At 37.4% G+C, this 12,946-nt stretch overlaps 1 protein-coding gene across 5 annotated transcripts in view; it reads right to left on the bottom strand.

The window, feature by feature from the left end:
• The window catches only part of SLC44A1 (solute carrier family 44 member 1), a 70,963-nt gene that overhangs the window by 6,770 nt on the left and 51,247 nt on the right, over positions 1-12,946 (bottom strand). For 2 of the 5 annotated variants that reach the window (XM_069776705.1, XM_069776706.1), the window contains exons 9-15: positions 12,178-12,364; positions 10,717-10,882; positions 7,378-7,534; positions 7,041-7,124; positions 5,892-6,029; positions 3,900-4,136; positions 2,255-2,335 (exon numbers count right to left, since the gene is read on the bottom strand). In XM_069776705.1, coding sequence (XP_069632806.1) covers positions 2,255-2,335; positions 3,900-4,136; positions 5,892-6,029; positions 7,041-7,124; positions 7,378-7,534; positions 10,717-10,882; positions 12,178-12,364 — 1,050 coding nt within the window. Of the gene's footprint in view, positions 1-6; positions 2,336-3,899; positions 4,137-5,891; positions 6,030-7,040; positions 7,125-7,377; positions 7,535-10,716; positions 10,883-12,177; positions 12,365-12,946 lie in introns of those variants that run through there. The other 3 variants (XM_069776702.1, XM_069776704.1, XM_069776703.1) reach the window with 2 other exon arrangements.

Raw genomic sequence — 12,946 nt, forward strand, 5'->3', positions numbered from 1 at the left:
CTAGAAAACAAAGCCATACAGTACAGTCTTAGACAAATGCCAAAGGACAAGGAGAAAGTGAGTCAAAGGGGACACTGGAAACCATAAAGAAAGAAGTGTGAAAAGTTTTTTTTTTTCTTGTGCCTTGATACAAGAACAGAAGGTCCAAAATGTTTCCTCATCTCTGATATTAATACCTATTTAAAATACAGCTGCACTTAGGGCATTTCACTTTTAGAACTAATTGTCATGTCTAAGAAATACTTGCATTTCAAGGAGACTGAAGTAAAACAGTATAGACTCTATTTTCAAAAAAAGAAGAAAAAAAAAATATCTATTTTTCAGACACCCAATTTTGGGACTGTAGGCGCTACTAGTACAGAATAGACTTATGAATGATCCTATTCCAGATGTAACAGAGGCCTTTATCTGTACTTTGGGGAAAGGTATCAGAAATTTCATGGAGGTAACTGCTGTGTCACATCCTTGTCAGGAAGTGAGATCCTAGTTATTTCAGAATCTATTCAACTGGAGCTGAACGCCCAAAAACGGAAGACCACTTGAGAAAACAAGGCCAAATCAGTTCCAAACAAGACAATCACATGAGCAGCAGAACTGGGAGTAATTCAGCAGGTGACACTCAGGCTGAGCCCCAAGTGCTCAGCATCTTCTCCAGCAGTCCCAAGAGGACTTTCAGCCAGTGCCAGGCTCAAGCACCTAGAGTCAAGTTCCTAAAAGAGCAAGACTACCCTTGACTTGCAAGTACTTGCTTTACCCTTTTAGAAGATGGGGTCAGTAAAGGTTTTAACTTCCAAGCTTTACGCAGTCAAGTACAAAAGTATAAGTAGCAGTCTGTGCTAGCACTGACAAGAGCATAAGCGGAAAACCACTTAAGGTAAACCAGTTGTTTGAATTAGAGGTTAATATAAAAATTTGGACTGAGATTTTTTGTGCATGTGACTAGAGGGTTTGCACACCCAATTCTCAATCATTGTAACAGCAGCTTTACATCTACAGTGTTCAGACCACTCTGAAAATCCCAACATCAGTGTCTGTTTGAACAGCTAGAATTACTCCCAGAACAAAACAGTAAATGAGCATAGAATTAGGTTTTTTTAGATAAACACAGCAGCATTTAGGCATAAGCAAATCTAGAAACTAGTATGCTATAATGAAATAGCAAACCACGCAAAGCTACACATCTATCCACTCTACAGCAGGAACCCATCCCAGCTTGGTCAAAAAGTACTCATGCAACATGGCTTCACATACATCATTGAAAAAAAAATTTCTACTGTTAGCATACACTTATTTAGATTCCATTAAGTTAAAAAATTGTCCCCATGGTAAGGAACTGAGTCAGGCCCCAAATACTCTGAGAAAGTAATGATGGAAAAATATTTTATTTCACAAAGTCATATCGCACGATGACAAGTCATACCTTGCCCAGCCTGGCTCTCCATCATATGCTCTCAGTTCTCCACCTTCCAAACTTATCCTCCTATCTGTTATCTGCACCATGTATAGCTGTTCCTTATTCCAGGCTACTCAGACATGCAATGCCTTCCTAACAGGCACACCATAAGTAAAACAGGCTGCAGAAGCATAAATGATGCATTGTTCACTGTCTGTGTATCTGACAGTGTGAGATGGAAAGAGCACACAAGAGACAAGCAACATAAGTAGTTGGCAATAAAAACAAACAACTGGGAGAAATGTCATTTGAGCAGGTTGAAAGGAATCACTGTATCCAGTTCCTTGGCACTGTATAAAATAATTTGGTAAGAGCTTTAAATGCCTGGTCCTACTTTGCAACAATGGATGCGCTCAGTAGTGTTCTTCAGGCTTTTACAGTGAACCCAAGATGAACAAAAATTGTTCAGCTCAGGGCTGAAAAGAGGATTAAAGCCAGAACAGCCCAATGAATTCCAGAGCCATTGTCCTGGTTTCAGCCATCTTATTTTAAGAGTACTCGGCAATTGGGGCTGTCTGTGTATACCACTAAGCATGCACTACTAATCCTAATGAAATGATACTGCATTTGTTTCATATGACACAGTTCCTTTCATCTTACTTTTACAGGAGATGGTCTCAGCTGTGACAAAAACTCTGCCATCCAGGTGATAGGCAAGCTCACAAACAGAAAAAGCAGAACATCTTGAGTGATACAGAGAACAAAAACTTCTCCTGAAGAAGTGCAGTCAGTAAAGACAAAGAGGGAGAAGAAGTAAAAGTGAAACTCTTGGAGGATCGCCACCTCCTCATCTGCACCTACCATTGGTTTTAGCTCTCTGCCCTCAGCTCCACCTCCCCGGACAGCTTCTTTCATAGATTTCCTACTATTCTCCACAAACTCCTGAAAAACAGTAATGAAGTGAAAAGTGCTTTCTTAGCGCAGACTCTCGACATCAAATCTCAAGACAAAACTTCAAGATGTAACTGCTCAAAATGTCAATACAACTTGCTCCTCCCACTTCTCTTGCTCAGACTTGCCCACAAGGTATCAAAAAAGCCTGCCAAATAGCCACAAGGGTCTCCCTCATTTAGTTCTGGAAGACAGACAGGTATTTGCCTCATGTGCTGTTACAACTTTTCCATTTACCATACAACGCCCTCCTTTATGGGGAAGGAAGGTAGAAGGGTGGTTGTCAAAAAAACCCAAACCAAACAAAACCAAACCTCAGAGATCCCAGTTATTACGTCCTATCCTGTGAACTATGTGTGATATTAGAACTCCATCAAACAGAGGCACTTGGAGATAATTACTTGCAAGGTCATGTTGATTTCTCTAACTTCCCTCAATTAAAATTATTAAATTTTTCACTGGATCACAGTCATCTGTTCACAAAGATTACCAAAGGTGCTAATTCAATTTTATGTAATTTTTTTCTCTTAAAGGCAAGCATTCTGTAGCAAGTTTCAGTAAACTTGACCTGCTGGTGTTTTGTGATAGTGACTGCTGACTAAAGAAACCCACAATGCTTTTACGATTTATCTGTGCTGTTTTCCGAGACAGCATGCTGCATTTTATTCTTATTCTGTGCTAAAAAACAACCCATCGGCTACCGTTTTATTTATTATATACTCTAGATTCTGTAGTGTTTTATGAAAAATTTAACATTAAGTTCTTGGCATGGCTTTCCAACAAGTAATCAGGAAAAAAAGTTCTGCTAAGAAGTCATGAGGTCTTCCTCTAGCCTACACATGGGGGTACATTTTACAGGGACATATTCTACCCACTTAAAAACATTGTCAAGAAAATTACCTACTCGACAACAAACTGGAGAGCTTGAGCAGCAGAACTTTTACATCTTGGTCTCTAGCTACAGTGAACAGGGAATAAGATGGAACAAGCAAATAAGAACTGAATTGTGCAAAGGGCCTTGACATAGCATCTAGGCTCCGGGACAGAACATAAAACCTGTTGTTTCTGTGCATGACAGACTGAGAGTCAAATTCTGGTGGCTGCCTTTCTGAAAGAAGAAAAATTCCAGTGTAGTCACTATCTGTGTGCGTGGTAGAATACTCTGATATTTTTTCTCTTTCCCATCCCAGGAGAGGTCCCTCTTAGGAAAGTACAAAACCCAAGCTGTTACCCCTTGTTTTGCTCCTTTCCATTCTGCACCATTATAATTTTCAAGAAATGATACCCAAGAGTATGATTCTGCAAGATGACTGCTCATCTAACAGCCAGCAAATAGAAGCCAATACCAGTGACGCCAAGGGAAGGAAGCATCGTTATTTATCTGATGCTCATCAGATCACACTGTTGGCTGATCAAGCCATGAACAAGACCGCAAGGTAACCCAGGTAAAAAAAAAATTACCATATTAAACTCAGCTAGTGAGTTAATTCCACTGTCAAAATACCCATTTTATGGAACCATATGCTTAGACTCACGAGACCAATGGGAAACTTACCATGAGAACTTTATCCATGTAGAATTCCCTCCCAGGGCTCCCATCATTGTATTTTGTATCGATGGCAAAACACAAGAAAAGGACATCAACAACCATTTCATAAATGGACAGGAAGCAGTGAGCAACCAGGAATGCAAAGAGGCAGACAATGATGAGTGGCAGCACCCAGATGGTGTAATCCCGTTGGTAATTCAGCAACATAATCCCAGCCAAACCTGTACTGCAGACAATCAGGACCTGAAGAAGAAAACAGTAGACAACTCTAATGGCAGAAGCCTTTTGATCTTTTTGGTTTGGTTTGGTTTGATTTTACTTTTTTAACCTACATGCTTCTTGCTCTACCAGGGCTAGAACTTAGAGGTTACAGATTCTCGTGGTAAAGACAACTTTACCTGCTGGATTCCCCACAGCCCCAAGTGTAAATGACATTTATCCATTGGTCCAGCATGTGCAAATCAGAATAGTTTCAAACACATCCTTCAACAAAAAAGGTATTTTTCAGAGCAAATTACATTTTTATACTGCTGTCATAGTTCTAGTGTTATAGAATATTCCTGTAAAAAAGAACTTTATCCTGTCAATTATAAAACCCCCAGAACTTGACGCTACCAATCAACTAACATGCAATTGTTTTTTTAGTTGGGGAGGGGGAAGAAAGTAGGCCTTAGGAGGATGGAAGTTTTTCATTTTGCTGGTGGGAACAACTTCCAAGCTTGTCTTATCTCTGTCTCATCTCCATACAAGGGAAGGTAGATCAGAATTCACATGAGGCACTTCATGTAACAGTCTCCACAGAACTACACTATGTGTGACGCCCTAACAGGTATTTCACTGGGTACCAGTTTGGTCTTTGGGAATAACAAAAGGACTAAAACAACTGTTGTGGCCACTCAACGTTTTGAACATTTCTGAACCTATTACTATGAACTGCAGCTAATCAGGAAACTGTAAAATAGGTCATCTTTACTGTATTATGAAAATACTAGCTTGGACTGGTAGGGGAGACAGGCTAGCAGCCTAGGACTGTTTTAGCTGATACTATATTTTATATACTGCACTGTTCATTTTAACTTTTCTGTCACCTGTGCATTTCTCTAATAATTTGAAAGACATCTTTTCAGGGATGTCTTTTCCTAACACGTTTCAGACTCCTCCATAAAACCAGGTTACATAATTTCATGGTCTCCCAAGCACCTATATCTTCATTATGTGTTTATTTCTTCTCACACCTTATTGATTTAATTACTGGATTAAAAGTTCAGCCCACTGTACTCTGACTTAATAAAAGTAGAGGAATGTAGTAAGGAAGACAGTTCAGTCCAACCAGTGTCTGAATGCTTAGCCACAGGTGGTTTAAGTTTTAATTGTTTTAGTATATAATGGCACAAAATCCTTCAAAGGGCAGGAATAACTCACTGGATTAAGTTTCCATAAAGTAGATCTTCATCAGCTGGAGACCCAAAAAGCTGACTGACCACAGCAATTATTCTAGTCTCCTTTTAATTCTCAGAGTAGTTGCTTAAGCTGGCAGTTCCTCATAGCAGGCTTCTGTACTACCTTCCAGTCCAATTTTGTCATAAATGGTGATCAATGTGTCAATTTTCAACATAAACCTAGAGAGCCTTTACTACTTACTAAATAGAATTTAGAGAAAATGCTTCCTTTCCTTACAATTCTAGGTTTTAACCACAAAACCAATCAAAAGCTTAGAACTTCCAATCACCTTTCTCTTGACTCCCTAAAAATAAATTCATGCAAAAGGCATCATCATCTTCAGCTATTCCTTTCTAATCACTTTTACTTAACATAAGTGGATCATCTGTTCACCCTCCCTATCCTGGACAGTCCCTTCCTGACATGATGCAGCTAGATGTGATAAAGTGCATGCTAAGAAACAGGAATTTTAAGGCATTTTGTATTTGGGGTGCAAGCCATTGCTAAGGAAAGCTTGGTACTATGTAGGTCCATAGCAACTGTATACAGCAGACATACCTTTCCTAGAAACAGCATAAAATCCCCAACTGTGTTTATGGCAGCCACTCGCAAAGCATTTTCCACTAGAATAACAAAGGCATCCTTTGCTGACGTGCAGAAGTTGGTGCTGTTGATAGCTGTGGCTGTATATGCGTTCTGGGAAAAGGAGATTGAAAATTTACTCATGGAATGATCATATATGTCAGACAGAGCCAGGGGAAGGAGGGGTGAGATACGGCTTCTGAATAAGTCACACAAGTCATATGATGCTAATGAACAAAGATTCCCTTGAGAGTTGTTGAATCAAGCAGTATGTACCAGCTGACAGAAGCCTATACAAGGTAGAGAATTCTATTCTCCTCCCTTGCTCATCATTTATGCATTAACAAGTTTATTCCAAAAAACTTCTTAAACAGAATTTGCAATGCCTCTGCAGGAGGAGGTGAGCCATGGCATAACTACAGCAATTAAGTAGTTAGGAAAAATATTCTGGAAATACAGAAGAGTTTGAGAGTCATACAAGCCCACCAAGATAATTTCTAGATACTTCACTAGACTGCATTCAAGGTTAGCCAGGACAATTTTCAAGGATGACACTGGGGTTTTTTAAATGCTTTCTTCTGACTTTCTATATTTCCACAAGCAAAAAAAATGAACAACAGTGAAAAAGATATTTACGTATGTATTTAACAGAGGTGGAACCACAGGCCAATAAAACCTCCTTTATAAAGGGACCTGACAAGCTAGTGTGTTGCAGCTTGTGTAGATGATGATGACAATGTGATGTTATGTACAGTTTTTCAGCTGTGTGAACCTTAAATATTGCACCTAGAAAAGCTTCACTCTCTTTTCATAGCAAACATATTTTGAAACTCAGATGTAGTTTGACAGAGTGGGCATAAGGGGGAACACCTCCAACCACTAAAGAAATTGTTATAAAGTTGAGATAACATATTCACAAAGATGAATACTGGCTATTTTTCACCTTTGCAATGTAAACAAAGACTAATGTAGTGATTTGCAATGTAATTTCAGTAATGGAGACAAGACTGAAGTACTGTCATTCAAGTTCAGTTCCAAAGTATGATATGTGTTAGCCTCAGACTGCATTCTGGGAATATATATATTATCAACCCTTACATAAAACTTGAATATTGAAAATCTTACCTGATTTAAGTAGGTCAGGCACTTTTCTAGACACCAAAGGCAGCAGATGCAGGCTTTAAGCATACAGCGAGCACAAGCATTTTCCTAGGAAAGCACAGAATGTGGGAAAAAAATATAAAAAGTAAAACCAACAGACCGTAAGAAAACAGTATTCCTTTGTGTTTCAGTAACTGATACTCAGCTTGGTAACTTAAGCAGTGCTGCTCAATCCCACAGTGCTTTAAAGACCAAATATTCCAAAACAAGACTTTCAGCTTCCCATACAGATTAAACTAAATTAGCTGTAAACACATCAGGTCTTGAGTTTCAGTAAGAAAATGGAAACTATTTCTCTTACTTTTCCTTTGAGTTGTGTATGAATATACATAAGGATCATTCGTGGTATCTTCACTAGTGTGATAATGAAAGACCCCTTTGCTACTGTTCCTAGGTGGTAACAAACAAGGCGATTAACAGATGCCAGAATAGGAGTAAACGGCAGATTCCTTTTCTCCCTGTTGAAAAGAGAAAAATAATAAAGGAGAATGATCAGTATGTATGTAACACCATCTAGAAGTGCTACAAATTCCCAATAAACTAACATGCCAAAGGAGTGTATTATCCTTATACTAGCTTTCGGGGTATATTGTTCACTCCACATTGACTGACTGCAAGTCACAGTTTTGGCTCTAATGCAGTAACAGGCATAGGATAAGGAATCAGTATGTCTTAAGGGTAGTCCTACTAGCAGTTGGCTGCATTACCACTATCACCAGCTAGCAGTTTCTATACAACTACATTTGATGGTGTGCAATTCAAAACCTTCCAAAAAAGTGAGAAACAATGCTAATATTTTATTAGTCAGATTACTGATAAACTTGCTTTCCCCTTCTCTCCTGTTCCGTTGGACATCTTTATGGAGACTTTGGAGTATAGGGTATTACTATTTTTATTTATTAGGTAAATTCTTTCCTCAGATGTTTCACATTTCTGATTTAGCTATTATATCCTCAAGGAACCAAGTATTAAGCTTTAAAACAAACTATTTTATTGCAACGTGGCTAGAATATTTTTGATCTATCAGATGAATACTCACTTGCACACCTTTGAAGCAATTCCCTCTTAAAGCTTTTATTTATATTTCCCATCAAGGAAGCAACTTCTGTTTCTCTCTCAAAGAACAGCTCTATTGAACACTTAAAGAATGGCTCGTTTTCTTTATTAGAAATATTAACATAATGATAAGCATATTAAAGGAACAAGTGCTAACATTCCAAACATAAAATATCTCCCCAGCTTGGGAGAAAGTTACTTTCATGTGAGTTTCATTCAAAAAAGATAAAAAAGCAGAGTCTTCATTCCATGAAACTAACATCTGCGTAACTTAATCCTGAGATGTTAATAATTAAAACAGGTTTACCCTGTATTTTCTTCCAATTAACTTTTAGAGCTCAGGTGGGGGAAGATAAATTCTATTCCCCTTTGGGCACAATCACATAAATGGTCTGAGCCTTACACCCAGGCAACCCAACCACTTCCTCCTTTTGAGGTAAATGTGACTGAGGACAGAGTCTGCAATGCAGAACACCATGAGGTCTGTTATTGCCTGAGTTGAAAGAAATCCATCCGGCTAAGGTGAATGAACAGTGAACATATATAAAACATTTCTCCGTGGGTAACTTAAATCTCATTTGCTGTGGAAAGCTGTTAATACACAAAATAATGGGGAAGTCCAAATTAATGCCCTTTCTAAGTCACTTTCCAGATTGGATTTGTACCTTAAAATACAAAAAAGAGTAGCAGGAGGGAGAAATGGGTATTTACTACCTTAAAATAGAATTCCTGTTATGGAATGATAGGGTACAGTTAAAAGAAAAATCGTTTACCCTCAGGTGATAGAAAATACATAAACTTACAGATGAAGCATATATATTGCCAAACGATCTATTTAAATGTGAAGCTATCCTCTTTCCTCTGTATTTTCCTAGTTCTTTACTCCATCTAGTTTAATTATTCACAAGATTATATCCCTGTAACATCTTGTAATAGCTTCATAGATGTATTTCATTGGTATACTGGAGGACTTAATCATTAATAAAATAAAAGAATTTCTGTCAGCACAGTAAATTAATTTCTTGCCTTTGATATTGTTCTAAAGACTAGGGCAGATAAGGAGTCAAATGTAATTCAGATAACAGTCTCAATTAAAAAGACAAACGAATTAAACATTTGTGATCTGAATCATGCACTTGAAAAATATCTGCATGCATTATTTAAAACGCCATTTTTTAAAAAAAAAACAGACTCTGAAACGCACATGGCAAGAATAGAGTATGGTTGCTGGATATCACGATAAATTTTTATATGGGACATTCTTCATATGAAAGGCTGAAAAAAACACTAGCCAAACTACATGTGTATTTAGGATACTAATGGGTTTTTTCTTAGGGATAGCATCATGCCAACATCTTGGTTTTCCTTTCTTAAGTAAACCACCACTGCCAGATATCTTGTCAACATCCTCTACTCATGTTGCTCTTTATCCTGAGGAGTTGTATTTTTATTGTTTGGAAAAGACTTTGAGAACATCTGAAATAAAATTACTTATCTAGCTCCTGAACAATGATATGGTGGGGTGTTAGGGGTTTTTTTGAAGAAATGTATCATGAACTACTACATCTAGGATGACATGTGGAGAAGCTTCATTAAACTGTACTTTTACAAAACAGGTACTATTGTATTTGCTTCTTTTCCTTACCAAAAATATTGCCATAGTTCTGCTCTACATACCAGTATGTAATACTTCAGATCACTGAAGTACCGTTTATTCTCATGAAATAACAACAAAGCATCTGATACCACTTTTTTTCTGAAAAACTTGGGTCCTACATGGCTAAAATAAGAACTTTAATTTTCACTTATTTAAAGTAAACTTAAGCAATCTTAATTTCAGAAAAATTTTCAAATACTAAAGACTAAAACCCCAAAGCTAAGTTTGCGATTCTGAAATCATTTTCTTACCTCTGGGTAGCAAAATTCTTGTGCCTGAAGGTTGGTAAAACCATTGCTTAATAATTAGTATTGCTTTCTTGAACAGCTAGCAGATACATGCAGAATAGCCAGAGTAAAGTATGCCCTGATACACAATTTAGTACACAAACATAGCAATGAAATATAGAGCTTTAATGCACATATATTTTGTATCACTTTTTATTTGTACATGATCTTGTCAGAATCCATATGTAAATGATGAATCTAATAAGATCTTAAGTAATCTTGTGTAAGAAAGATTAATGAAGCACTGTAAATAATTTAAACAGCACTGTTTTGCAATTAAGATAATAATCGATTGCTTTCAATATTTTTTTAATCTCCACCAAACTTATCAGCATCAATTATTAGCATCACAGATGATATTCCAGGTGCATCCTGCTTTGTAAACAACCCTCTGTGTCTGTACAATGTGCACAAGTTACAAGGCAAACAAGACTTCAAGTCCTAAATATCAAGAATATCATCTATAACTAGGAAACCAGATTATTTTAGAACTTGATATGATTTGAAAAGAGTCAATACAATTTCAACTACTCTCCAGCTTTCAGGACAGAAGCAAGAATTCTCCCCAAAAGCTCTGTCCCCCATTATTTCCACTAATTCCATTTCTAGGCTACTCTCAGTAGAGCTAAGTTGTTCTTACCTTGTAAAATAGTATGTCACAACAGCACCTGCTACTGTCATCTGCTGACAGGCTAGGATAAACTCGCTGATCCAGATGAGTCCCACTACATGGTACCACCACATGTATTTCAAAGGACCTAACATCCGAAATTCAACAAATCCTTCTTCATTTGGGACAGGACTACCTAGAAATAAATGAGGGTAAAAAAAGGAAATGGTGCTTATGTCATCTCAGAAAGAAGAAAGCATATGGCATCTGACCCTATTTGCACAAAGATTTTGTTTAACTGGTATCAGTGAAGATACTGAATGCATGTAAGGCTAAAAGCATAAATTAGCCTTTGCAGAATCAAGGCCAATTGAAGATTTCCATCAGTAAAGTATAATATCAGCCTAAGTTCTGCTACAAATTTAGTCCCTGTGCAGCGGTCTTTAACTCACAGAGTGAAGCATGGGACTGAGATTTAACTCACTTTCAGAGGCAAACATTTTCTGCACATAATTCAGCATGTAATGAAAACTAAAAATTTCAACAGTAATGATAACAAGAACACATGAATTCTATTACCTCCATCCCTCGCTAAGAATTCAGGCTATGAAATATAAAATACTTAGCTTGTCTTAACCTGAAATAGCTCTGTCACCTGAAACACTGCTACTTTTGAATCCACAGTAAACAATAAATTTCAAAGTCTAAGGTTTTAATAATGAATGATGGTCTCTATTTCCTACAACTTACTGCAAAATAACACAGACATCTCCCATTTTGACAAGGAGTTGCTGGGTTTCTCTGCTGAAGTAACTAAGACTGGACCTACAGGATCGACTAACTAGAAGCTCTTATCAGACTGTGAACACAAATGAAACTCTCATCTTCTGTGCTCTTCACAGCAGGCAGAAATTGAGAGTACACTGGCTGCTCTCAGAATACAGTGTACAAACAGCAGAAAAATCTCCCTAATAATCCTAGAAAATGCTGGAGTAATACTGGACACCTAAGTTATGAACAACTGAAAAGTACTTCCAGTATATTTACATTCTGGGAGACAGTAATTGTGTGCAACAGCCCTTTCATTACTATGTCTTCACTTGTGTGAGTACTGGCTGCAGTACAATACTTTATGGGATTAGCTGCAAGATTAGGCTGTTTTTAACCTGTTTGTGTAAAATTAAGAGGGAATTATTTGAAAAATTGTTATAGCAGCCTTATTAATGGTGCCTTGTGGTTTGCAACATGCCAACTTACATCAAATCAAAAAGCTGGCCTAAGGCACAAGTAACATACTGGGAATGCAGACTCAAACGCACAACAACTTTCTTGAAATGAGTGTTCTGAAGTCACTGAAGCAGACAAGAACAGAAGCACAATATGTGGTGGGTTTTTCTCCTAGAGGTTCCCACATGATTTTTAACCAACGCTGCCTGAAACCTTGCAAAAATGAAGTGGAATTTGTTTAAAATAAAACTGGTAAATGCTTACCTGTAGTACCAAGGAAAAGCAGGACTGTGATCCAGTATGTCCAGAAGAGGATAAGCACAAAGAATGTCCAAAATGGCTGGAAGACTAGCAGTGGCAGGTGAATGAAGACCTTGCCGGCCACGTGGAACAAGGCAATGGTGAGAGCTACTCGTTTGCGCATAATTAACATTATCAAGAACAAGATAACCTAGAGGGAGATGTTTCCAAATCACATTTTAAGACAACTGAAAAATAAGAAAGCTATCATTTTGCACAGCTAGGATATCCAAACACAGCAAATTAACACATGCTCTATCTATAAGATCACAAGATCAAAATGTAAAACATCTATCAGCTTCTTCTGGTGATAAATCATTTTCCAAATTATACTTCTGGGGAATTCCGAGGTCATAATTATATAATTGGAATCATCATCGGCCTCAGGCTGATGAGATTAGACCAGATTTTATCCTCAATTATGTTTTACAAAACAATGAAATCAGCAAGATTTAACGAAGAATACAATTTAATATTTATGTTTGAGCATGGTGTGGTGGTCTTGACATGGAAGCTAATCAAACTTTGTAATTTTGAGTAGTAAAGTCACTGACTCTGAAATGAACAGCAAGGCCTAAAGAAGATAAATAATTTTTTCAGTAATCAGTATTTCAGTTCACAATGATCCTTCTGTAAATGGAAAAAGATTGGGAACAACAGATTTCATAAGTAGGAACGGTCTAAGGACTTTCAAATAAACTGAAATGACTAAGTACCTCTGAACTAAGAATCT

This window comes from Haliaeetus albicilla, chromosome Z (assembly GCF_947461875.1).
Source record: "Haliaeetus albicilla chromosome Z, bHalAlb1.1, whole genome shotgun sequence".
In the NCBI taxonomy this organism is placed as follows: domain Eukaryota; kingdom Metazoa; phylum Chordata; class Aves; order Accipitriformes; family Accipitridae; genus Haliaeetus; species Haliaeetus albicilla.